At 47.0% G+C, this 26685-nt stretch overlaps 1 protein-coding gene across 1 annotated transcript in view; it reads left to right on the top strand.

Moving 5' to 3' along the window:
- The first annotated feature begins 5372 nt into the window (after positions 1-5372).
- Positions 5373-26685, top strand: part of LOC126545159 (uncharacterized) — a 94371-nt gene continuing 73058 nt past the window's right edge. The window contains exon 1 of the mRNA XM_050192925.2: positions 5373-6049. Within this exon, the coding sequence (XP_050048882.1) occupies positions 5707-6049 (343 nt within the window). The 5' untranslated portion in view covers positions 5373-5706. The remainder of the gene's footprint in view (positions 6050-26685) is intronic.

Here is a 26685-nt window from a genome sequence, read left to right as displayed (position 1 = left end):
CCAAAAGGGAGAACTACGCTGCACGTTCCAAATGACGTACGTAAATTTTCGAGGCTATGAGATAATATTAATTGGCCTAATTAAGTGCGAAAGTTATACAGCACTTGAAGGCAAATTGAAGACAAGGCTTTTACAGAAGACACAAAAGTATCGATACTAGACCGTGTCGGGATTGCGTTTCGTGAATGCCGCAGCAGCGAAGCGAGCGACTTCAAGTAAATCGCTTATCGCAGCGTGCTGTTCTCACTGAGGCTGCAAAATGCCCGAGACTGCTATATACATATTTTTAATGCAGCGTATATTTCCGGAATTCAGACTCCAGAATTGAACGCATAGTGACTCCGTAAATTCATCGCTCATGTGGGACACTCAAGTAAAGCATGTAATTACACGCTTTGCCATGCATGCACATAGTTGTGTAACTGGCCTAATGACAGGCAGACGTGCGCATGCCCTATAGCCATCCGATTCCTGTCCGCTGTCCACCTCATTGCAGCAGAAGCACAGACTGGATAAACGCAGATATCAGTTTATAAACGTGCGATGTTTTGCACAGGGCGGTGCAGTGCTCGACGGACAGATGGCAAGTAACTTACTGAAAGCTGGCTCTTTCGCAAAGTGATACTTCATGCGGCGAAGCCATATAGAAAGGGATTGAGAGTGCTGCGCCGGGGGTAAAATCGCGACTTCTCTAAGGCAACGAAATAACGAAATTCGTGATTTCTGAGTTTTGTGTATGTGAACAAGACAACTCTGTATTAAAAATGTTAAAAAATTTGGACTACGGGGAACAAAATCGCCGGTGCTCAAACAAGCGCGCTGCCGCCAAGGATCACTAATGTCATTTCCAGTGTGTCTTCAAAACTTTGAAAAGCTAACGTCAGCTATAAAACCACAACTATATGTTGTAAAAGCAGGAAACCAGCTTTTTCATGCTTATAGCTGTTTTGTAGGCGTTGTGTCAAATCGCAATGAAGCCAAGCTGACCTTTATAGGAGGGAGGTAACATTGACGGCACACTTGAAACGCTTCTATATAGTGCTTGTTTCGGCATTAAGTTTGTAAGTTATTGAATGAATGAAGTATTTTTGGTAGCAAAATTGGAAGTACGATTTTTTTATGGTAATATTGCCTACCACCACCCGTAACTAATCTATAATCCGGTGAATGAATTCTTGCAAATGCATTGGAAATGCCGGTCAAATACGTTGTGTGGTCTCTGCAGTTTAACCTTTATATTAGTAAACGAAGAATACGTGGTAGGAGATGTAGCAACGCTCATAAATTCTATGATGAGGCATATGTCGTTGAACAAACACTGGAACTATGTATGACTTACAAAATAGGCTAGTTAGCATGTAAGGCAGCGTTTAATCTGTCTTATTTAACGTATAAAACTGCTAACAGTTTCGGTTGCGTCTGCGCTTGAGCGCGGCCATTAAACATCTGTTCTTTTTTGCGTCTTACGTGCACATCAATTCGAAGGCAGATGAATAAGTTGTTAGTTGCCGCCAGATGTTCGTGCACGTTATCATCAGCTTGTCTCGTGTGCCCTGCTGGAGGAAAGGCTCCTTAAGCGATCTCCAATTATCTTTTTCTTGAGTCAGCTAACGCTATAGTTCCCGAAGCTCTGTTGGTGTATTCTTGTAAAAGGCCCGCAGTACACAAAGTAAACAAATTTAAACATTGTTAAGGATGAAAGTATCAGGCCCCAGCCACAGTCATAACCGCGATCAGTAAATGTTAAGCTCTGTGGATGCAAGCATGCAGAGAAACAGGAAGACGATCGAGTCCGACGCTCGAAGGTGGACCGTGTGACGATTAAAGTGTGGCGTTTACTGCAGTGTGAAGTTCCCGTAACAAGATGTACATAAAGCATGCAGCAAATGATGATAAAAAATGTGCCTGGTGGCTGGCAGTGTATACAGTGACTCGGGCTATGTATGGACCACGATTGTAGAATGCATAAGAGGCTTCCTCGCCACGTCTACATACGGAAAGACACCTCACCTAATGCGATAACTCTAATAGCCTATACTGGCTATCTGTTTTATATATACATTACAAGGCCTGCCCAACTTCATTTCTTTCTCTTAATCTCAACTACAATATCGGCTACTTCTGCGCTCTAATCAATTGACACCGCTGCCTTCCTGTTTTTAACGTTACGCTCGCCGTTACGATTCGTTGAGCCGCTCAGTGTACGGTCCCTAACTTCTTCTGGAGCTCCTTCGTTAGCCTCCAAGTTTCTGCCCCGCATGTATTAGCACCGGTAGAACGCAGTCATTGTGCACTTTTATTTTCAAGCGTACATATAGCGCGGTGCCAGTCGTGACTTCGTATAGTGTCTGTCGCGTACGTGTTCTGGCCCATTTTTATTCTTCTGCACGGAGAGTGTAGACGTGTTCCTCACGACCCGCGTCCTTTGTGGCCTTAGACGTATACATATAAACGTACTCTTGCGCACAAATTGTTCATTGCCAATCACGAATTCGCGTTGTAATGGCGGGCTATTAGATGTTACCTGAGTCTGTACATAATTGTTCAAACACATGTGCACTCTCAAACTATATATAGGAGGGTGTAAATGGCCGAACACCTCGACATACAGCCACGCTGATTTAGATCAAACATGCACGCGTCTCATGTACGTCACTGGCTATCGTATAATACACATCGCTGCAAGCGCTGTCACTCATTTAATTCTTCATGTATATTGCCGTTAGCCTGCTGCTAAACGTTTAAGGTCACATGATATGGGTCGGTATATATGCCAAGTTACGTTTCTGAGAATTTAATAACTACTTTAATGTTAACTACTGTAAGACATGGGCTGTTAGAGCTATGGGCTTGGCAATAATTTTGACCGAATCAGTTTACGTGCACCGCGGCATTCCCCACGCCAAGGAAGGCGGTATATAGCCAGGAGTCGCACATGTGACTCGATGCTCAGCAGCATGAACGCATTGGGCACGGCGGCAAGAATTGAGGAACGGAACGACAACCACCCATTTCTCGATACATACACCACGAAAGGAGCAACTTCGTGCTTCTTGTGTGGCACGCATACCTTCGCTGTATATATATCGGACGGTGTAGAAGCTGTTCACCTGAAGCGGGAATGACATAAGCGCACGCTGAAATATATTCTGAATTCTGTTACCAAATGCATGAGGCAGCAAAACAACAAATATGCACCGCAACGGTGACGACGACAACAACAACCGTTTTTCCTCCTTACATGCAGGCCGTGTTTACTCACGTGAGATGATTTGCTGATACATATGGTATATAGTGCAACAACATCGGATCAATTAGCTATGCTCAGGAAGCGCATTTGGTGCGAGATCCGAAGGCCTATGCACGCTAATTTGTGTTTGATGTAACTTTATAGCTGAATGTGCTACTTCCGGCTTTTATAGTTCGCACATACTTAAAAAAAAAGGGGGGGGGGGAGGTCCGAAGACTATTTGCCCTCCAGGCGTATTTCTTTCCTTGCAATTTCTCGAATTGTCACTTCCGTCGACAAATGTAGAAACGCTGCGTGGCCAAGCATTCGTTACGATATAAAACGGGAGGGCGGAAATGGATGCGGCGGCGCTTGTTTGGCAAGAAGGTTCGCGCAAGGCGCATATTCTTTTCTCTCATTTTTGTGACGGTGTACTATATATACGCGGCCCGTGTGTGTCTACTGCAGAAGGCACGCAGTGCTACATCAAAATTCACTTACGCCCTTTCCCAGGGAAGGGAACGTTCGCTTCGCCGCACAGAGGCGCAAGTCGGGTTCGTACGGGAGGCGGCTAAGGTAGCTCGTTTCGCTTGTGCGGGAATGAAACGAAATGCGAAGAAACAACCGAAAAGCGATCGGTGCTGCGGAAATCGGTTCCCGACGCCTTGCCGCAACGAAGGAAGGAAGCGGCCGGCGGCGCGACACATCACCCGTAAATAAGGAGCCCGGCTTCGAGAGCTCCCGAAGCCCATTAAATGCGTGCAGCAGTGCGGCAGCGCCAGCAAGAAAGGGTGAGCACACATCGATGCAGCCAGTCCGTCCGCGCTGCACGCACGCGAGACCCGTCGACTGTTGTCAAAGGCTTGGAACAGACGACGCTGCTCCCTATACAGAGAGCAGCAAACAAAGGCTCGATGCATCGTCGGGTATCGCGCGCACAAAATCCGTCTGCTCGGTGGACGTATCCACTAATGCCTTAAAGCTTCGTGCAAGTACTATGGAAGGAACTGTGGCGCTATAGTGTCTACGGGAGCTGCAAGCAGGGCGGTACAGCCAACATGGGAATCATGCGTATACAGTATACATGGATTTGCCTAAACTTCGCGATGCTGCAGCTTTAAACGGTATCGCGACTTTCCAAACTCATCATTTTCGTGAAAGTACAGCGCTATAAACAATTAAATAGGCACCGTTAAAATTATCCGACGGCAGGAATACATCCAGCACCGAAGCCCGATATTGAAAGCCGTACGGCACGGACATATAAACGAGCGGAGCCACTGCAATTAGCAGCGATTATGTGTGTGCGCAGATTCTTATTGCCTTCTGCATTAAAAAAAAAAAAAAAAACGTATACACTGCTTTGAAAGGCTAATGAAAGAAGATAGTGGATAATAAACGAAGCCTCGAGAACATCTGAAGCCACAAGCACGAAGATAAGACAAGTTCACGTACTATCATACCCATGGTGGCTCAACGATCGCAGCACCAGAGTTCTCTCTAGTAATTATTGTATGAAACTCTATGACTACTGCAGTTTCTACATATGGGTGGTCGCCCCTTAATTTGAATATACGTCTACGACGCACGGGAAGTTGCAAAAAAAAAATTACATGTATAAAAACAGCTACATCGTACCGCTGAGCACGGCGCACCTTCGAATGTGCTGCACTGTTTTAGCGAGACGTGTTATAGTACGCAGCAGCGTCGTTTAATGCCCACGCGCTTCGCTGTCGCCGTTGTCCCGATTTCACCGTTTTATCCTTTTTTCTTTCAACATTCGCTGACACGAAAGAAGGTGGCCGCACTACGACAGGACTTTCTTTTCTAGTCGGCGGCATTCTTCTGAAAGAGCAAGTAAAACCAGAAGAAAAACGGAAATAACGAGAATCAGAAGACGGGACCGCCAGCAAACCGTGGCCAGCCGCTTTATAATGGCGCACGACTACATAAACACGATGCCCGAGTCCCCCTTCGCCATCCAGCTTTCGCGTGTGCCTGCGCGCCCTTAAACTATTTTTGTTTTTGCGTTCGGACGAAGCGCGCGCGCGCGCTTCTTCAAGATGGCGGTTTACTCCGCCGGAACGGTGGTCTGGCCGCCTCCTAATTGGCCGAAGGGCGCCAGCGTCGGCCAATTAGGGCTCCAGCGCGGCGGCCTCCATTGGCTGCGACTGAAACGCGGCCGACGGCGTCGCGTTACGAACGGCCCAATGGCGTCGCGTCGCGGGCCTGATTGGCCGTGTCAGAACTCCTCCTCCTCCTTCACCTTCTCTTCGCTCCTAGCGCGCACTTCTCTTTCCTGTTCCCCCTCTCGTTCCACATCCGGGAAGAAGCAGATGGCGGAGGAGGGTCGGCGCTTCCTCCGCGGTGCCCGGAGGTGGGGACCGGGGCTTTTGTCACGAGTGCGTGTTCGCGGGATAACGGCGTCTTGACGCGGCGACGGGTTCGGCGACGTTGCGGCGGGGCGCAGTCGCGCCATGCAGCGTGGCCCGGCGGCTCAACATCAGCGCTCGCCGTTCGCCATCCAGGAACTGTTGGGATTGAGCGATGCCGGACTGCCTGCTTCTTCTTCCTCCTCCTCGACACATCACGGCAACAGCCAGGTGTCCTCGCATGCGGCGGGATTGCACCCGTCGGTGCTGGGGCACCCGCCGGGGCACTCGCTGGTGCCCCAGGCGCCCCCCATGCACCACCCGCCGCCGCACTGCGGCTTCCCTGGCGACAGGGCCGGCGTGTATCTGGGACACGCGTTCGTGCCCTGTGCACCGTTCCTCCACGGTTTCGACGGGTCGGCCCACGGCATGCCACCGGACGTCGCCGGTGAGTCTGACGTCGGAGAGTGTGTGTCACGCCCATTTTATTTGTTCGCTTGGCGCCGTCAAAATCCCTATTGGGTATTACGCAAAGGCGCACATGCTAGCATGCCAGAAACGCAGTCGCAGACAAAGCTAAACTACGGAAAAGAGGGAATGTCGCTTTGGGGGCGGGAGGCTACGTACTTTTTACAGCGAACCGGACAGGCAGACAGCATAGTCAGTGAGGACATGATGGAGGACAGTCACCGTGAGGAGATTGCTGTCAAGTGTCCAAAACCCTGTCAATATCAACCAGTCCCGTCTCAGGCTGTCATACTGTCACACATACGCAGTCGTATATACAAGTTATAGGCAGACAACTGCTACACAAAACAATCAGAAGAAACTTGTAAAGTTGTGAAGCGAGTTTTGCTCAACAAAAGCATGGTGTGTGACTTTCGGGACTATTCTTTTCCTACATGCACGAACTCACGCGATTGCGCCCTCTGACATCAATTATTGAAACTGGTGGCTGATTCTGCCCTCGTACTGAATTAACAGCGCACGTGTAGCCATTTGATGAGGCACCACGTATGAGCAGCATGAGAAATGCCTCCGCATGGCTGCGCGCTTCATCCACGGACCGCGTGGCAAAAACAAGCTCAGTCAGCCAGTGACGGTGCGCGAACCTGACTGATCTCCAGTGGAGAACGGTTCTCTCCTCCGCGTCAAGCGAGAAGCCGTCCCTGCTGCGACAACACTGGTGGTCATCGTGCAATAACCCGGTATGACGAGTCGGTCGAGCGTGGCTGCATGCGAGCCTGCGAAGTGCTGTGCATATGCATGCACTGTCCCTTGATAAACTCTTTCCCCTGACGCGTTAAAGGAAAAGCGGGGAAACCCGTTCCTGTATACTGGTGCGCACTGCCGGCGCGAAGTCGCGGGTTCGTGTTCTGATGGTTGCATTCCGCGAAGGGAAACGGCATGCTGCAGTAATGCTCGTGCAGTGATACCTTCGTCCAAGTATATGTAGGAAAGGCGTACCTCTGGTGGGCGGTCGAAATTAATCGGCTGTACGTCCCTCACGTATAGTCAAACTATAGGGATGTGAGATTATTATATGTATGTATACTTGTGTCAGTTGAGGGCAAAATCATTTCGATCGAGGCATAACCACGAATATATATAGCAGATCCAATGCTCATTTTCGAATCTGTGCGAAGCTCTGATGTGGCTACTGCAATTCTGCAAAACCTGTTCATCTTCTGCAACGCGTTTCGCAGCATGTAGCGACTAGGTGCCTGGCCACTAAGTCCACGAGACGTGGAAACTTCCGTTATGTGACCCACGTGATCCACGCGACCATGGTTTACACTGTCATCGAGGTCGGCCAACATTTCATCCCGCCTCATCCCATGCAGCCGATTATACGCTGTTGTATCTCGATATGACCGGCCAGAGAACACATAATATATATATATATATATATATATATATATATATATATATATATATATATATATATATATATATATACTGCAAGACAGCAACAGGAGCCACGCCCAGTAATGTCCGCGGGAGCGTTCGCCTCACAGAACTCAGCTTTAAAAGAAAGGAGCCTTGAGCGTACATATATAAATACTGTATATATAACATGCAGTTCTGTTGCGCTTTCAAAAAAATTCGAGCGGTGCAAATTGTGAGCTTTCGACGCGGCATGTCCTTGAACCCACCATTATGAAGAATAACCCAAATAAATGTGACGAAAACTCGCAATATATATATATGCACCAGAGGTTTGCCGCAGGCGTCACTCGTGTGTTCGGAGATATGCCACTTATATAACCGCTCGTGGCTTTGAAACGTTAACACGTATTAGTTATTTCAGCTAAGACAAAGTACTGTTGAGCGATGTCTTGCTTTAAGATTGTTCTAATAAGAACGCCCTATATTCTGATTATTTTAGAATACTGCATGCGGTCCAGGACAAAATTAATCGGTTAATGTTTTTTACAGAACCCTGTGGAGGGGTGGGGGGAGGCGGTTTACTACATAAAGGGTGGAGAGCAAGGGGTTGAATATGTATAGCAAATAATTTGCAAGAATTCATAAAACACAGCAGCAAATAAGACAAAATAATTATTGCATAAACAGTTAAATTTGTGCATATGGTTATCGCTAACACGTTGTAACAATGAAGACTGCTAGCTGATGGCGACGATTTCAGAAGGAAGCATGTTTGAGCGCAGTGTTTTATGCTATAGCACCAAGAAAAAACTGAGAGGGTGTCCGCAGTCGCGCTTGTTTAGAGATCACGTCTATAAGCATGTGAACGGACAAGCCATGCATGCCGAAGCCACTGCACCAACGGATGGTCAGACCGACAGGAGAGGAGGACACAAGGGGGGGGGGAGGGGGCTTGTGCCCGCCGGTTGGTTGTTTTCATAATGGACTACTAACAATAGTCGAGTCACGCACCTTGTTTCACAGGTATACGGCGACGTTTACCGTGGCTTTGTCCTCCGCTGTGCAGAACTCCTAAAAATTTCTTAAAGCGTCCTTGGCCTAGACTTCAGTGGCATACGTCTATATATATATATATATATATATATATATATATATATATATATATATATATATACGATGCCAATGTGCTCAACATTGTAGTTGCTGTGCATCTATTTATTATATATGAATGAAGGATGATGACAGGCAACGTGAATCCCTCCAGCTGTTTATCACCAAACGCTGGACAGTCAGTTGCAAATGAAAAAGAAAGCACAGAAAAAAAAATTTGCATACATAGCAAATTTTCGCATAGTCAGATAGAGACAGTATAGGAGATCTTCTTTATTCCAGACACTTCATGGATAGTTGCTTTTAAACAAGAACAAGCTTGAATATTGTACTCTAAATTGCGTTTTTTAGGCAGTTGCAAGTCCAGCACGTATACAAGTCTGTCACACGAGCATTAATTAATTTATAGGTATCATTATTTTTTTTGTAAATGGTTCATAAATTATACAAAAATCTTGGTTCATATATAGCTCACAAAATTCGATACAATAATTACGCCAGCGCTCGCGATATAAAGCTCAAACGGTGCCTTATCGCAGTTTATTTCGCTGAAATAGTCATTACACTTACACCTACATGCCACGACTTCATAAGTGCGTACACAAGTTTTACCGTACACATAAAAGGAAACAAAAGAAAAAGGAAAGAAATCAAGTGATCTAAAGAGGCGTCACGCATGTGCACGCGCAAATTTGTAAACATTTTCACTAAGGTATCCTTGGCAAATATGTACGAATATGATAACGAGCCGAGTCACATCTCGCCTGAAAATTCGATCTCCTCATGGAAACAAGATATCACTGGATGGATGTTAAGAGCGTCCCCTTTGGAACGGGGCGGTGGGTTGCGCCACCAAGCTCTTGCTATTATACTGCCTCGTGTCCTACCTAAGTTAAACAATAAAAAAAAAAAATAGAAACACTATGAACTCCCACCCAAATTTTCTGATCCCCTATTGCGAACTGTGCTTTTGTACGTCTCCGTCTTTTGTCGTTTCCCTACTTTTCTTCCACCAATCCTCCAATCGTCTCTTACTAATATCTATTGCGGACCTGTTTGCTTTACCACTGCTCCCGCTGAACCCAAGGGCTTCAAGGAGGCCAGTGGTGCCTAAATCGACCGCTGGATAGACGTCTTCACATTCTAATAAAATATGCTCCGTCGTTTCCCTAGCTTTACCGCAGCAAGCACATGCTTCTTCTTCCTTCTTATATCTCGCTTTATAGGTGCGTGTTCTAAGGCATCCCGATCTCGCTTCGAAAAGTAATGAGCTTCCCTTTGAGTTATCATAAATGGTTTCTTTCCTGATTTCGTTTTTTCCTCTTAAGTAGTTACTCATGGCAGGTTTCTTTTCCAATGCCGCCACCCATGAGATTAATTCAGCCTATCTGACTTTCCGCTTGACCTTCTTTGTTGCTGTGTTGCCCACCCCACAGGCCGCATACTTGCTGGTAAGCTTCCTAGTTCTTTTCCTCCACTGTGAATCAATGTTTTTCCTGTACAGATACCTGAACACTCTCCCAGCCCATTTACTTTCTTCCATATTCCTCAGCCGTTCTTCATACTCAATTTTACTGCGAGCTTCCCTCACTTCAAAGCTAGTCCAGCCCATATGACCCTGCACAGCTTCATTCGTAGTCTTCCCGTGAGCGCCCAATGCGAGGCGACCCACTGACCTTTGGTTCCCGTCGAGTCCTGATTGTACCCCTGATTTAAAGCAAACAACCGCATTTCCAAAAGTAAGTCCTGGAACCATTACACCTTTCCACATACCTCGGAGGACCTCGTACCTATTGTATCCCCATAGCGCTCTGTGCTTCACTATGGCTGAATTTCTCTTCCCTTTACTGTTATGTTTTTTTTTCTGTGTTTCCATATATCTATTGCCGTCGTTTATCCATATACCAAGGTATTTATATTCTGTTGCCCGAGGTATTTCCTGGCCCTGTATCTCCACTCTCTGTTCACTGTTTTCATTGAATACCGTAACATCTGATTTTCTAACACTAAATTTCAAACCTAAATTGTTGCCTTCCTGTCCACAGATATTAGCCAGACGTTGCAAATCACTTTGCTTGTTAGCTAGCAACACAATGTCGTTCGAATAAAATAAACCTGGGAGTTGCAGCTCTACTACTGTACCCGCCTGTTTGTATGAGAGATTAAACCCGATATTACTTCCTTCAATATAGCGCCCTCTCCATCCTCACCATGCACATCATAAACAGCAGCGGGGATAAAGGGCACCCCTGCCTCAGTCCCTTGTTGATATGAACTTTTTCCTCGCTCCTCATCCCTTCCCATTCAACGCAAACGGTCTTTTCTAGGTAAATCTCTCTCAAAAGCTGTAGACAATCGTTACCTAAGCCTTCTCCTTCCAGAATATCCCACAAGATGTTGCGGTCTACGTTGTCGTAGGCTCCTGTAATGTCTAAAAAGGCCACATACAACGGTCTGCTTTCTGCTTTTGATATTTCAATACACTGAGTAAGAACAAACAAGTTATCATCCAATCACTTGCACTTGAGTGTGGTGCCATCTTGCGCTTTGCATTCTGTGTCAAATTCAGGACACTCTGTAGTAAAGCAATGGTAAAGGTCACCAAGAACTTGACTCTGCACACACGACGATGGCAAAATGAAGCTTGGCAATTCGGAGCGGTAAAATCTCGCTGCGGAATGCGAATCTGCGGCCAGTCGGGAGTTAAGCGCACAACGCCGGTCGGAACAAGATCGTGGAAAGTGCACGCCACGTTGTTGCGTCGCACACGGGCGGAACAGAAAACCGCGTTTCGCGGTGCACGATCCGTAAAGTGGAACGAATAATTCGACGCCAGTTATTTCGGTCTAAATGCGTGGTCATATTGAAATGCGCAAACATGAAACTGCACTTTTATCTTTTATGACGATACTAGTCAACTGTCCAGTAGAAGCATGCATGTGCCGTAAAGTTCGTAACTATATATATGAAGTTAATGTATTTAGCCTATTACTAAATGAATTACTTTGCTTTTCTATTTTGCAATGATGTCCGCCTGGGCAGATATATATATATATATATATATATATATATATATATATATATATATATATATATATATATATATATGCAAAGTGTCTCGAGCGGTCAAGAGCTTGGCAGTTAAAAAAAATTATGGGGTTTAGCGTGCCCAAACCACTTCCTGATTAGGCACGCCGTAGTGGAAGACTCCGGAAATTTCGACCGCCTGGGGTTGTTTAACGTGCACCTAAATCTAAGTACACGGGTGTTTTCGCATTTCGCCCCCATCGAAAATGCGGCCGCCGTGGCCGGGATTCGATCCCGCGACCTCGTGCTCAGCAGCCCAACACCATAGCCACTGAGCAACCACGGCGGGTAGCTTGGCAGTGTTGCGCGTATACGCAACGGCTTGTTTCATGCTCGGAAAACCACCCTTATGGAGCACGTATTGAGAAACACAAAGCTGTATCGGCATTTTTTCATGTTACTCTACAATTTTCTCATTGACGCTTGTCATCTAAAGATATTTGCGAAGTTCATTGATTAATGAAGAGTAATTATGTAAATAGGCGTAATGCAAGAAAATACTTTGAGTATCTCCAAGCGACGGCAAACAACACTACCTTGCTTCTGTCCAGCTACGTGGCATTCGTATATTTCTAAATCTTGGTGCATGACAGTTGGGACACCCTGTATATCCGCAAAGTCACTCATATATAACAGAACAGGATAAAGACGCGTGTTGTGACGTCAGTGAACACCATCGACGTATATGATGGCAGCGCAGTGACAAACGTTTCGTGTTCACACCTATAGTTGGAGAAAGGCGGTCAAATTACCACGGTGAGCCACGTGGTATAGTTCGATTGAAAATAATAACCGGCTGTATCGCGTTTCGCTACAACAGAGGTTCCGCTGTGCCACCTCAGTTGACACTTGCAGTGTACGACTGTCCGTCGGCGAACAGCTCGGTTTCGGCCTTTTTCCCAATTAACGCGTCGCGCGCGCTTCGTCGCGTGCAGCCGGCGCACGTGCGGCCGCCGAGGCGTGGCCGAGCTGCGCGCGCCGCTCTCCGAAATCAATCAAGCGGGCGCCGCATCGCATGCACGGGTCGACCGAGCTGCTGGAATATGCGCGGCGCGTCTCGATGCAAATCAGCGGCCCTCGCTATCTTCGCGGCCTCGGTGTCCGTGGCCTTCGGGCACCGAACACAACGCTCTGCCGCACGGTTTGTAGCGCTGCACGCGAGGAGCACGCACGCTCGCACACTTAATTCGGTGCACCCGAAGCACACAAAGCTTGTTAGGTGACCATTTTCCGTAGATAAATATCGTGCACAAATTACGCATGCTTATAAGCTGCCGTAAACTTACGAACAGCATTGCTTACTAACTGCCAGTGCTCCCGTAGTGCACCTCCACGCGAAAGGCTATATATGTGCACTGTATTCGAGTTCCTCGGATTGGGCTTACTTAACTGACTTGGAGAACGCTGATTGTTACCGCTGGACTGGATTGTATGGGCAGTTTACTTCGTTCGGGATACTCTTTCTCTTCCTTTTCCCCTTTCCTCCGTGCAAGGAATATCCAACCATAACTACCTCTGGTTAACGTCCCTGCATGGCTTTTTGTACATCCTCTCCCTCCCTCGCTCTGATAACGATACGTAGTAAACGTGACTATATGCCAAGCGTATGTATACCATAACGCGACACAAACACATTCACACTATTTACACAACCAGCACACGAACAATTGACATCTTGATCTAATTTACTGTGTAAGAAAGGTGTGGTGGGGCAACGAATGACAGGTTGTTGTTGTTGTTTACACGTCTTTGTTCACATTCTTTAGAGGCCAGCGGGTTGTAGCCGGATACAATTCGTGCACGGAAAACTATAATGGCCTTGCTTTGCTTTTTTGAGCGCAGGTTTGTCGGCTGTGGATAGAAGTGGCTTTAAAGAAGCCATGTGCCTTTCGCATTAGAATGGAAGACAACGCATACGTGTGAAATGCATGCGGTCGCGAGGAAAGGCCTTGCACACGCTTTGCCTGTAGCTTCCCTCCATGCAGCGCGTACATGCCTCTATAGAGGCGATCACCCGCGACTACGTTGGCTCGTGTTGCTCACAGACCATTTCCAGGACAAGGCATTATGGAATGCCGACCTCATTAGACATCGCTGCCTAAGGCGCTGATACAATTCTTCAGGGCAAATTACCTGAACAAAATGCTTTAGCCTTAATTGGTACACATTGTGATCATGTGATGCGATTGTGAGCGTTTATCGAGACCGGCCGTGCACATGTGATAGTGTCTCTGCTATCTTATTATCTTTCTGCCTTCCCCATCCCCTAGTGTAGGGTAGAAAACGGGATTGTTTGTTCCGGTTAATGCCTTTCTCCTTTCTCTCTCCTATGCTAATTGCTTTAGAATGTTATTTTTTTCTTTTTCGTCCAGTTATTCTGGCAATTTTTGAAGTGATCTTTCCATCTAGGATCGTGTTTCCTTGCGTGACGTAAGTTCGTTATGCTAATAACTTTATTGCTCTTCACTGTGAGTTTGATGAAGGTTACGCAATATATGAGCCATCTTGGTCGTGTCATCGTTGTTCAATGGTATTTGCTGAGTCAATATTATCATCCTTAATAAGCTGTCGGCGGGGATATCGCTGATTTGGGCGGCTCTTCCTTCCGAAAGCCCCCAATGGATTTTTTAAGACGAAGCTTTCCTTGGCTCTGGCTCAACTTTCCCGCACTTCACATGGGCGGCTATGTGGCCGAGTAAAGTGGGACGATCCAGTAGGCAGCTGCAGTTAACGGCGGGGACTTCAAGGGCTGATCCTGATACCAGCGCATTATATACGTGTCTTCGAAAGGGTTTTTGAGTGGTTTGTATTGCAGGCCGGTGTACTGGAGGCACTGCAAAACCTCATATATATGTCTATAGCATTAACCAATAGTAGAGCTTACGAATAAGCGTCCCCAGTAGCATATCTCTGAAGCTGTCGATTGACTTTGACAGTTGTCCTCCGATAGCTTCTGCCCATATTTTTCTTTCTCGAGCATATCAGAAGATAACCGTTGAAGGTACGTGAAGAAGATACGTGAAGATCAGTTAAGCTAGGTATGGAAAGAATGTTTTCTACTAAGAAACCACGTTTCACGATTAATCCCAACGTAGTTTGAAGTTTATTGGGGTGCCCTCTCTTACACGAGCTAAAGGCCAAGAGCTAAAGGCCATGAAACCTGACAGAGGCTCTTGCTCCTTGTATCATGCAGCCTAAGTTACTCACAGTTAAGCACAACAGATGGGTTGGTTGCAACCTGCAGATATATCGCAATGAAAAGAAACTGTATAATTAATTGTCTCTGGCCATGAACGACACGCTAGTCTGTGACCGCGTGTTATGCAGTTGAACGCAATACCTACAGAACCGTCTGGTGATTGCTCCAGTTAGATCCCTGATGAAACGTGACCTATATCGCTCCCTGCGACCAGCATCGAAAGAGGGAAAATTAATAATCCTTCTGGTCGTTATAGCTAACTTAAGGCGCGTGAGTGTCCATATGTTCTTTAGACATCAAGACAAGGCGTAATCCAAGTCTTCTTTATATCACAGGAAAGAAATTTACGACTAACTCTAATAATACACGTTTTTCCCACAATAATAATATTTTACTGACAGGGCTCGCACTAATTACGGACAAAATACCGTAAGCTTCGCTGCCATCAAGGGAGGAGGAGGAGGAGACAAAGGGGAGGAAAGACAGGGAGGTTAGCCAGTGTAAGTACCGGCTGGCTACCCTGTGCTGGGGAAAGGGGTAAAGGGAATAAAAGGAGAAAGAAGAAGAGGGAAAAATGGAAACCAGAAAATTCACACTGTAACGCGATACTACGCGCTATAACATTCAAAGGCGGTCGCACAATTCGCTGCCATCAAAGTGTGGAATATAGTATACCCTTGGAGGCGAAAACCTCTTCCTCATTAATTATTTTCAAACGTTCAGTTCGCCTGTTCATGAGCAGCTGATTTATATTACGATCGCTGTCGTTACTTCTTTCTCCATCCACTCCAGTGCATTTCGTGTATTCTTATTTTGTTCGTACAGTTACTTCACGTCGTGTGATTTATTAGTGTTCGATTTCTATTGAAAGTATATGTGACACTTCGTTATGCCTTCGCTTATTTACTCACTTATTTGCATGTGTTATTCAATTTTGATTAGTTTTTCTGTTCGTTATTTCCCATTCTTGCCAACTCCCTGTATACTTGTATGTATTATTTGCTTGTGTTTCGCAATTGATTCTGTTTGCTTGTATTGTATGCCGGAATTTCGGAATTGCCTCTGTTATTTTGTGTTATTTTTATGCACATTTCAATAAGAGGTGCCATTGCAGTGTTCACACTAAGGGTCTGTATACCATTCTCCATATGTAACTCCCCATGTAACGTTCAATAAATTCAAACTCAAACAAGTCCCCACGTCGGAACGACAACTCCAGCATAAATCGCTTAGAGAAGCTCAAATTTATTTTTAACGGCCTTTTTTAAAGAGCGTTTAACGAATAGAAGTGCAACAGAAAATTCATAGAGCTGTACAATTATTCTTCGCAAATGTGGGGCTTCCCTTGTTTGCCCTCTGTCGATCGTCTCAAGCCTTCATCTTCCTGCACACATTTTGCCTTATTTTGATATAATGCGAAGTAGTTATAGAACGTCTTTCATTCTGAGCTATTTATGCTCCAGAGCATCAAGTCAACTTCACCGTCCGTAACAATTATTACCCGTATATCAAGGAGACCCTATATGCACACTAATAATGTCGCAAATATCGTGCACGAAAGTAAAACACAGCGGATTAAATGTACCGTATAAGACTGGCCGTTTCGGCGAATGGCGATGCAGCATAGTTTTTTTTTTCTTTCTCTATGGATGCAGTGACAGAGACGGCAAGGTTGAGCGTTGCACTCGAACTCGTCGGAGGGCGTTCTGAACGCATGCATACGCGGAAGCGACGCAGCACTCACGCCCGGCCACTATATACGAGGCGTCTCGCAAAGATGGCGTCGTGCGGAGCGCCGTCATTGGCGTTGCAGGCCTCGATGGTGTTAGCATTGAGTGAAATGCATGGGATAACGTTAGCGTGCTGTTTACTGCTCCGCTCATACTGCGGTGGTTGCACGCAGCAGCGGACGGTGAACGCTACCCCGGCTCCATGCATCCTGTGCAGAGCCAATCGAGCGCAGCGTCCACTCCGCGTCGCCTGTTTTTGCAGCCAACGCACTACGCGTCTCTGCAGTCGAGGCCCTCTCGGCGTTCGGACGCGAGCGACGCCTACGCCGTCACACAGGACAACGGCGACGCGAACGCGCTTCAAGCGCATACGCATACTGCTATCGCAATAATAATAAAAAAAAGTCGGTAGTTGCCGAAGACCGCTTTCATTTGAAAAGATTAGTATTGGAGGAAACCATACGGAAAACTTATTTTATTCTATATATAGATATATTTTGTTTGCGAAAGTCTAACCTCTTCAAATGCAGGAGCTTTTCACGTCCGGCAGCCTTGCGCGCACTGGAGAACAATATTACAGGAAGTTTGTAAACATCGCGAAGACAACATGCTTTATTTTTTTTTTCGTTTTATTGTGATGGAAATTATGTGGACAATCCAGGCGCATTTCTGCCCTCGCCGTGAGGTTCCGTATACGAGTGAAAGCGTGTGAGGGTGAGCCGGCGAACGCGGTTCAATCTCGCGTGCGCGAGCGAGGAACGCGGCCCGGATGCGCGCCCTCTCCTGTGGAGCGCGAGGCAGAACAAAACCACCTAGAAAAATTTTTCTAGGTGGCTTTGGGCAGGAGCGTCAGGCGAGGGAGGAGGGGCGTCCTTCTCCGGCGGCTGCTATTAGGGTGCCTCGGTGTGCTCCTCGCCCGCCGCTCCGTACAGAGTGGAGGCATGTGGAGGCAACCGCGGAATACAGCGTTGGCCACGCGAATCGCGGACGCTGTACACAGGGACGCGTTGCCGGCGCTTGTGTGTCTTGAAAGCGATCTTCGACGTAGCCAAAGTGCGCGCTCGCGCGGGCGTCATCTTCAACGCAATTTGGTATGTTTGCAGAGTGCGCGTAGTGCCGGTGGCTTCACAGGCGCTGTGCTTTCGACGTTTCGTTCGCGTTGAAACGAGAGATGCATGAAGGTCAATTCGCTTGCTGCTGCCGCGATTGCTCACTCCAGAATTTTGACAGCGAGTTGCCGCGGTCATGGAGCGAGATGTGTTCATGTTCATCTGTGCGCGCGTGACACCGTGCTGGTTTAGTTAAAACACGTTGGCAGGATAGTTGGTTTGAATCCATGATAGAACCTGTAAAGGCGCGACTGAACAAGCACGTCGAAAGAAGCAGACACACAAAGACAGCGCTGTCTCTGTGTGTATGTTTCTGACTACGCCCTCGTTGAGTCGCGCTTACACGTTATATCATTGTTACTTGAGTTAGTAAGCGAATGTTTACAAGTTTATACGGCCGATAATACTGCTATCCTAACCTCGTACAGCTATCTACTAATTTGCTATCGTAATCGGTGCTTCGCCTTTCGGGCGTAACTGCGAATTTTTTCCCGCTTATTCTATACCGAATCTGCGTTCGGTTTCAAAGAGAAAAAAAGCAAAACATCGAAATTGCGTATTAAGTGCATGCCTGTACAACTCAGTATTTTGTTGTGTTTGTATGGCTGCATGCAACGACTCAGTTCTATCCAGATGCCTAAAATTCTATTCTGCAGACCGTAATCGGTAATTTTAGAATTGAGCTACAGAAGCCTTCCACTTTCTTTCTGCCATATGCATTCTCGAGATGGCTAACGGTGCACGTATGACGCACGCGGAAAAAAGTAGGATCGGTGGTTAAAGGAACACGAAAGAGTAACGTTAGGTCAGCGTGTATTGTTATGTTGAACGTTTATGAAATACCAGAATTGTTGCTTTTGCTATATGGTAAGTCAGAAAAGAAGCAAAAACTACAGACGTGCTTGAGTTCCGCCCGCTCTATACCTCCTTGTATTCTCAGCAGTTTTGGACAGCGTCTACTGGAGACTGTATACCTGTGAAAGAATAAACTTTATCTCAGAGACCAAGCTGCGGATGCCCAAAGGTGGGCGGCCACCCTATTCCAGGTAGCCGTGGCCCTGTGCTGACAGCCTGGCCCTGTTCGCCATTCGTAGTTGGTCCTCAGGTTTTGGACTTGTCAGCTGTGCCTCCCGCTGGTCTTGTTGCTGCTTGGATAGGCGCTGTCCGCGGGCTCTTTTTGCATTCCCCGACCATGCGGTCAAGGGTGTTTCATGTATTGCAGAGCGGACAGTCTCTTGTAAATGTTGAGGGGCACATTGGGTGTAGTAGAGTGCCGTGGAGATAACTGCCCATTTGAAGTCGGCGTATATAGTATGACGGCTTCTTCTCTGTTAGGCTTGGCGTGTGGTGATGAATATTCCCTCCTTTTCTTCTTGTAATGTGCCAGAATGTTGCGGTATTTTCTTTCTATCATTTCGTCTTGGTCTGACGCGTCATGGTTGCCCGGCGTACATCTACTCGGGCGGCGGCGGGAGCCGCTCGGTTTCCCACCAAGGATTCGTGTCCCGGCGTTCAGACAGTGCACGTTTCTGGGATGTCTTGGTTCTTGATGATGTAGAGTGCGTTCTTGCTAATTCTTCATGCCCGAAAATGGCGACAGGGTGCCTGCGAGTCTGTGACGACGATTACGGGCTCGTCACATCGGCAGGTCTGTATGGCCATTGCTATGGCGACCTGTTCGGCTACCTCAATGCCCCTAGGAGCTATATACTGATGCTGCTGCTATCTGTTCGTTCTGCTTGTTCGTTACGCAGGCAACATAACCTCCCTGCCTAGTATCTGGCGGGGTCCGTGTACCTTATTTCTGACTTGTTGCTTTCTTTGTTTAGCATTTTATTGTAGCGCGGTGTCTCTCACTTGTCTTCTCTTTTGTTCTATTCTGGGTGCATGCTTCTTGCTGTGGGTGCTACGTGTATATTTGCTCTCAGGGTCGGGGGTACACGCTGTGGACTGTTGTGTTCTTCGACAGGGTACACAAGTCTTCTGAGGAGAGCTCTATAGCGGCAGTGGCTAATCATTTATCTGTAAACAACGATTACAGGTACTTCATCTTAAATGAAACCGGGGACTCAACCAAGTGAGTTTTGAGAACTGTTTCTGACGAGGATTGTTCAAAATATGCGAAAACTCTTTGAAATAGGTGACGTCATACGCTGCTGTTCGGACGCGAAAATCAAGCGAAACCTTATCCTTCATTTTCTCTGTTGGTGACCAACTTCCCTCTACAAATTAGCGCAAATCAGGTCTTGAAAGAGTGATTCTCTGAATTGAACTTGATGCCTCAGTCGATTTCGCTACGGGGACTATACTTCTTTACGAAGTGGCCACCGCCTATTGAGATGCCCTGACGTGTCGGCAGTCGAGTCTTCTTCTTATACGGCACACTTAGCGTTTTCGGTGTTTCGTTGTCGAAGCACCCCACGTACGTGACACTGCCTTTTAATTGGAATAAAACGAAGGCACGACTCCAGTGAATGAGCTCGACACCAGCGCAGAGTGCCGCTAAGCTTGGCTCCTCGGGCCGATTCTCGCCAGCGGGCTGCTCTTGCCGGGCGCACATCACACGAGCGGCTCCGGGTTCTGGCCACGTGACACCAGCCCTCGCCGCTCCAGGAGGGCGGGGGTGGCGTGTGCGCGCTTCTCGCTCGATAACGAGCGTGGCGCGCGCACGGCGCTCACCTCTGAGCCCCGGCGACGGCGCTAATGGCGTCATTAGCGGGCGTTGCCCCACCGTCACGCCGGCGGGGCCCCGCCGAGCTCGTCGGGTGCGCGACCCCCGTGCGACGTTTCCGCAGTCCTCCCGCTGCTCACTACATAGACGGCCATGCCGGCTTTGTCGTGCACGGCTCACCGTGCCGCGATCTCGTGTCTCGCTCTTGCCCCGCGTCCGTCTGCCATTTGTATCGCCCAGTTTAAAATTACATTTTGCAGCGCGGGCAGCGGACACGAACTACGTAAGACCAAGATTTGCACGTGATTCCGGAAGTGGTCGGCCCTGCTAGTGCTGAGTATGCGACGGCAGCAAGAAGCGTAATCGCCCATCTACTGTACAGGCAATCGATCGATCGATCGTGCAGTCGATCAATCACAATCAATCAATTAATCAATCAATCACACGAAGTTTCGTGAAGTGTAGTTGCTGTCAAAGGCTTTATATATATATATATATATATATATATATATATATATATATATATATATATATATATACCAGAAGAAAAGCAGTTCTGGGTCCGGGTAAATATTCACAGTGAAGTAGACGCGCGTATGAAGCGGCGGGGGCCGGCCTTCATCAGAATACATTGCATGGTGTCAGTACAGTTAATATACATGTGCATATCAACCAAATGAAGATAGGTTTACATGAAAAACGAATAAAATGGGCGAACAAAATGCATCTGAATCGTTCAAAGGACAGCTGATACGTGTATAGACCGATGGCGATTGCAAACATATGATCTAAAATACAAAGCATAAAAACGCACCGGAATGAATTGCAAAAACCAATCGCCACGTGACAACAAAATGTCAATATGTGCTCAATATGTGCTATGTTATCAAGCAAACACAGACACAGGAAAAGGGGAATAGTGACGTGCTAGTAGAAGAAGGGACAAGTGACGGGCTACAAAGACAGGCAACTGAATTTTCCTGCACATTCATTCATACCGCACGCGACGGTATCAAACTTATAGACAAGGAAGGATTCGCGGGCTTCTCTATCATAATGTGAACGAAATCCAGATTCAAGCAACGTGACTCTCAGTTTATCAAATGAGTGGTCAGGAAGATGCACGTGTCTTGAATGAGTGAGTGAGTGAGTGAATAAACTTTATTGTAGGTCCGGCGAGGACGCGAACTCGTCGCGCACCCGGCTAGTCCCACGTCGGGACCGGCAGGTCTAGCCCACCGGCCCGGTCGCGGGCACGCCGGACAGCCAGGATTTGCTTTTCTAGAGTGGGGCTACGCAGAAGCGAGTCCCACTCCTCCTTGATGAACTTGGGGTATGTCGCTTAGGCTCCTACAGACCAGCACATATCCGTGTCTGTCCGCTCTCCACGAGGCTTACCCCGACATGTATCGCGACGACGCCTGCCTGTCCTGCGGCCAGACCTCCACTCTACCTCACATGCTCTGCGGGTCGGCACGTGTCGTGAGATGGGCAGGTTGGGCAACGTGTTAGCGTGGGATCCCTTGCTACGGCTACAACTGCCATCTAGCCTTTCCCGCGGCGAAACAACCTTGCTGTGCCGCTTGTGGGTTGAAGTGGCGTTCACGAACGCTTGTTCCTATCGTATAATGGCCGAGAGCTCAATGTGCGACTGCTGTAGGTGCGAGCATACCATCGAGCACCTATCGTGTACCTGTCCTCGCAACGACGTACAACGCGTCTCTCTGTCTCGGGACAACCTTAAGCCGACTGGACTCGATACCGTTCTCCGAGTCAAAGATGGTCGGACCGTCCATGGCCACACCCGTCAATGGCACAAAAAGCGATTCGTGCACTAGTGCGCACTATATATACTTGAAATGCATTGGTTTAAGAGACTGCTTGCACATGTCGCCGTGCATCCTCCCACGTGTACGCAGCGCTCGCTCTCTCCCTCTCTTTATTTCCTTTTCCCTTACCCCCAGTGTAGGGTAGCAGAACGGACGCTCGTCTGGTTGACCTCCCTGCCTTTCCTCCACTTGCTTTCTTTCTTTCGTCTGTCATGGCGTAACCTGCTCTTGCGTTGGTTAAGATGACTCGTGCTCCTTGAGATTGCTCTCCGGAATGAGGGTCGATCGTCTTGATCAGCGATCGCAGCCGTGCGCTGTTCTCTGAGCGGCGTTTCTGGAGGCAGCACCGTTCTTCTTCGTGGGCCTCGCTTTAGAACGTCCGGGGCGAGCCGCGATGGGTTGCGAGCGGCGATTGAGTCGTGCCTGCCATGGCTCGCCAGTTCGTGGATTCGCTCCTTGCCAGTGATTCCAACATGGATTTGCATCCGCTTAATGATAGTCCTATTTCCTGGCTCTATTATGCGCCATTATGCAATCTTGCTGCTGTAGGTGGCGCCGTTGCGCCTTGGAGCTCCCGGTCACGCAGTGCCATGCATGTGCTGTCGGAGTAGAGGATATTGCTTGTTTGCGCGGACACTTTCCCTCCTTTCTAAATTCCTTGCGTCGACCTCCCACTGTATTTGTTGCACTTGGATGGACTTGGCGGCCCAATGATTGACCAAGACAGACGAGTACCCGTGCAAAATTGCGCGAAGCTCCAGTTTTGTTGTCGCTGCATGGTTCACGTTTTGAACCCACGACGCGGGTTCAGTTCATTTGCGTGTTTTTTGCAGTGTGCCGGTACTATCGCCGTTGAGGTGCTGGAGGGCTTCCGGAACCTCCAACGCGCACACGCGGAGTGTCTGCTCTTCGGCATTCGAGGTCGCTTATGCGATGGTTCGGGGTCGGCGCACCAGGTGCGCCTTCGTCCGTTGGTCTTACGAGTTGGCTATCTCCGCGCGACACTCGTCGCCACACAAAGACGTATACCGGACAGGAGATTACTCAGACTGGCCTCACTGTGCTTCCAATCTGCATCTGTATGCATATCTGACATAAATAAGGATCCAACTCGAGGATGCCCACCGCGGTTGCTTAGTGTACATGGCTATGGTGTTGGGCTGCAGAGACATGACGTCGCGGGATCGAATCCCGGCCACGGCGACCGCATTTCGATGGCGGCGAAAACACGATGAACGTGGCGTTTTGTGGCGCAAGGGCCAAATGTGGTCAAAGAGCGCCAGGGCGGCGAAAACACCCGTGTGCTTATCTATAGATTTAGGTGCACGTTAAAGAACCGCAGGTGGTCCAAATTATTCCGGAGTCCCTCACTACGACGTACCTCGCAATCAAATCGTGGTTTTGGCACGTAAAATCCCAAATCTAATTTAATTTAATGGCGACGATGGCAACGGCGTCGACAACGATAGTGACAACAACACGTGTACTGGCATTAACGGATGTATCTTGATTATGTATATAAACGGTGAAAAATCAAATGAAAACATACGCACCCACTGTCACTGTGTCGCACTGCATCTAGCGCAAGGGCGAGAAGGAAGCGGGAAAACGTAGAACGCCTCGCCGTATGCATGGACAGATTACTTGCGGCACACATGTAAACTGTCCGACACGCAACACAAACCTTGTAGCATAACAACTGTTAAATAAAGGGGATACTTAAACGAGTTCGATGTATGAGGCGTATTTCCTCTATCCATCTCAACACATAAAAGGGCGTGCATCTCTTTATCAAGCACATAAAAAAAAAGATCCTTGCAGCAAAGTCGATAGCCGAAAATGTAGACAAGACCACGCGGACGAAACGGTTCACATCCCCCTACATAGTGGACCCCTGCACCATTACGCTGCGCATTATTTTCAGTTCTTTTCTTTAAAATTACCGCGGGAACGATTACGGAAAACATTCATCCCGGGTATGAAGTCAAGTGCATGCGCAAGTGCTTAGACGTGTTTTAGTCAGAACACGAGTTCTGTCAGTACTCGAGAAAATTGAAACTAATTTCTAGGCCATTGTGTCATCACAGACGAAGAAAAGCACCAGTGAAGTGAGTTTTCAATAGCGCGAGATGAAATGAAAATCCAGGACGCAGCGTCAACATTCCCAACCCACCACACGACGTTAGATATTCATCTCGGTGTTTAGGCAAAGGAAAACCGTTTTTATCGCAATAAACTTTGGAAGATAGTTACTTTGTTCATACGGAGATACCATTGCTGCATGTATTTCGCGGGTATCCGCAGTAAGCTGAAAAACACTAATGCTTAATAGATAGAAAGTTAGAAAATGCCTAATCGGATGTTTTGCAAAGCGCTCTACAACTTTCTAATTAGAATTTTCTGTCTAACTTCATTGCTTCAGAAGTTGGTTAATTAATCTTGAATAATTATATATTTAAGCGAAATACAGAAATTAGCGTGACACACTCCATACAAAAGTGAGCAACAACATGCATTTGGTCGCGTCGTCTTATATATAGAGTGCATCGGCATATCTTAAAGCTCTGGCTAAAGTTAGCTGAAACACCTTGTATATGCAGCCTCTATTCCCCTCCAAAGTTTTCACCTTTCATTAAGTAAGATTTTGAGAAGGTAAAAATTTTGACAGACTGCACTGGCGCAAACTTTCTCAAAACACAACATTATTAGGCGCGCTAAAATTTTAGAAATTTCTTGACAAGCATTGTTCGAAGCGTTGAAGAGTAAAGAAGGAAAGCGACAAGATATAGTCGGCATTTCTGCTGTCCCTAACTCCCGAATTCCTTACTTAAGTATAGCTCTAAAGAAGGGAAAGCAAGAAGACAATATTATTAACCGCTATACGCATACAATAACACAAGCACACCCAAGACATGTTTTCTATCGGTCAAACACTGGTTATCTTTACTTTGCGTTTGTGTACATTTACGTCTACCTTTAGACTACTATGTTGTGGTAGGTGTAAGCGCTTTATTTGAGAAAACGAATAATGTTGATTTGTTAATGGTGCAAAAGTCTTAATTGGGATAGCGGGCTTCAATGCCTATCCTTTCGTTTATGTTCAGTTAATGCACAACAAACAGCATGGCATGTAACACAGGAGTTCGTGGCCCGCGTTCCCATGGAAGGAGAGGACAGACAGGAGGAGACGGTGTCGTATGTGATTCGCGCATGCGCAATGTACCGCAGGTTTTGCGTGGATACACTGGAGCAGTTACGAACGAGCCTCTTGTGGTGGACTATGTTTTCGGTGGCTGAGAAGTTCGTGCAAAAATCACGCTGGCACTGCGATCGTTCGGCTACACCAAGATAGAACAGCAAGTATTCGGGAAAGGACTATATAGGCGAGACTTGCATACAGCGAAAGTCTGGAGACAACTCGGAACGTCGTAATGAAATGCCAAAATACTGTAGGCATTCCGTGGAACATATACTACATTCCGTATAAATACCCAGCAAGAACCGTAGGGAACGTCCACCTTCGAAAAGTGCTCGGATTCAAAGCACGGATGGAAGAATGAACTGGTCTGCGGTCGATATAAGCAAGAGACGCTTAGAGTATTGGTGAAAAAAAAAAGGGGGGGGGGAGCAGGGAAGAGACTGATAGCACCGGGGTTGTTACAGGCATATGTAACTGTCTAATATAGAGATGAGGATCATGATTATATTGTGCTTAGTGTTACACAGACGAACGTAAGGGACATGACGCGGACGTATGTCCGCGTCCTTACCCTTACGTTTGTCTGTGTAACACTAAGCGCAATATAATCATTAACGTCCACCAACTATAGCCACGTCCATTGCTTTATTAAATAGAAATGAGGGTTTTAATGAGGAGAGAAGAGATGAAGGAGATAAAGGGAAAATTCTAAACTGCAATATATGTATATGTAACACCGGATTATATACCTCAATCAGCTTAGGTGATTATTTGCTGCCGCGAAATCCCCATCTCACGCGTACACCATCAACCTCATTACCGTGGGAGTGAATTAGTATATATATATATATATATATATATATATATATATATATATATATATATATATATATATATATATATATATATATATATAGTAGATGGATTTGCATGACTTCCGCGCTTGTGGCTTCAGACAATCTCAATGGCGTTCTTTGCTTTGCTCTATCTTTCTAAACTTTCAAGATACGTTTAACCAAGCGCATCAAGGCAATAAGATTTATAAATCTGCAACGTCACAAAGGAGTTTAAGGCCAGATACGCGAATTTTAGGCACATCAATGCAGACGTACAATCTTGCATCTCAGCTAAACTGCCGCCCCATATAGCAGTTACCGCGTAGACGCATTGTATATATAGCGCCAGAGTTTCGTCTGGTAAATTTTGTAGGAAACTATGCTCCGCAATCTGAACTCGTGCGCTTTCATTGCTCAGAACGTG

This window comes from Dermacentor andersoni, chromosome 10, assembly GCF_023375885.2.
Source record: "Dermacentor andersoni chromosome 10, qqDerAnde1_hic_scaffold, whole genome shotgun sequence".
Classification (NCBI taxonomy): domain Eukaryota; kingdom Metazoa; phylum Arthropoda; class Arachnida; order Ixodida; family Ixodidae; genus Dermacentor; species Dermacentor andersoni.
The sequence above is the reverse complement of the archived record's forward strand: the minus strand, read 5'-3'. Positions and strand labels throughout refer to the sequence as shown.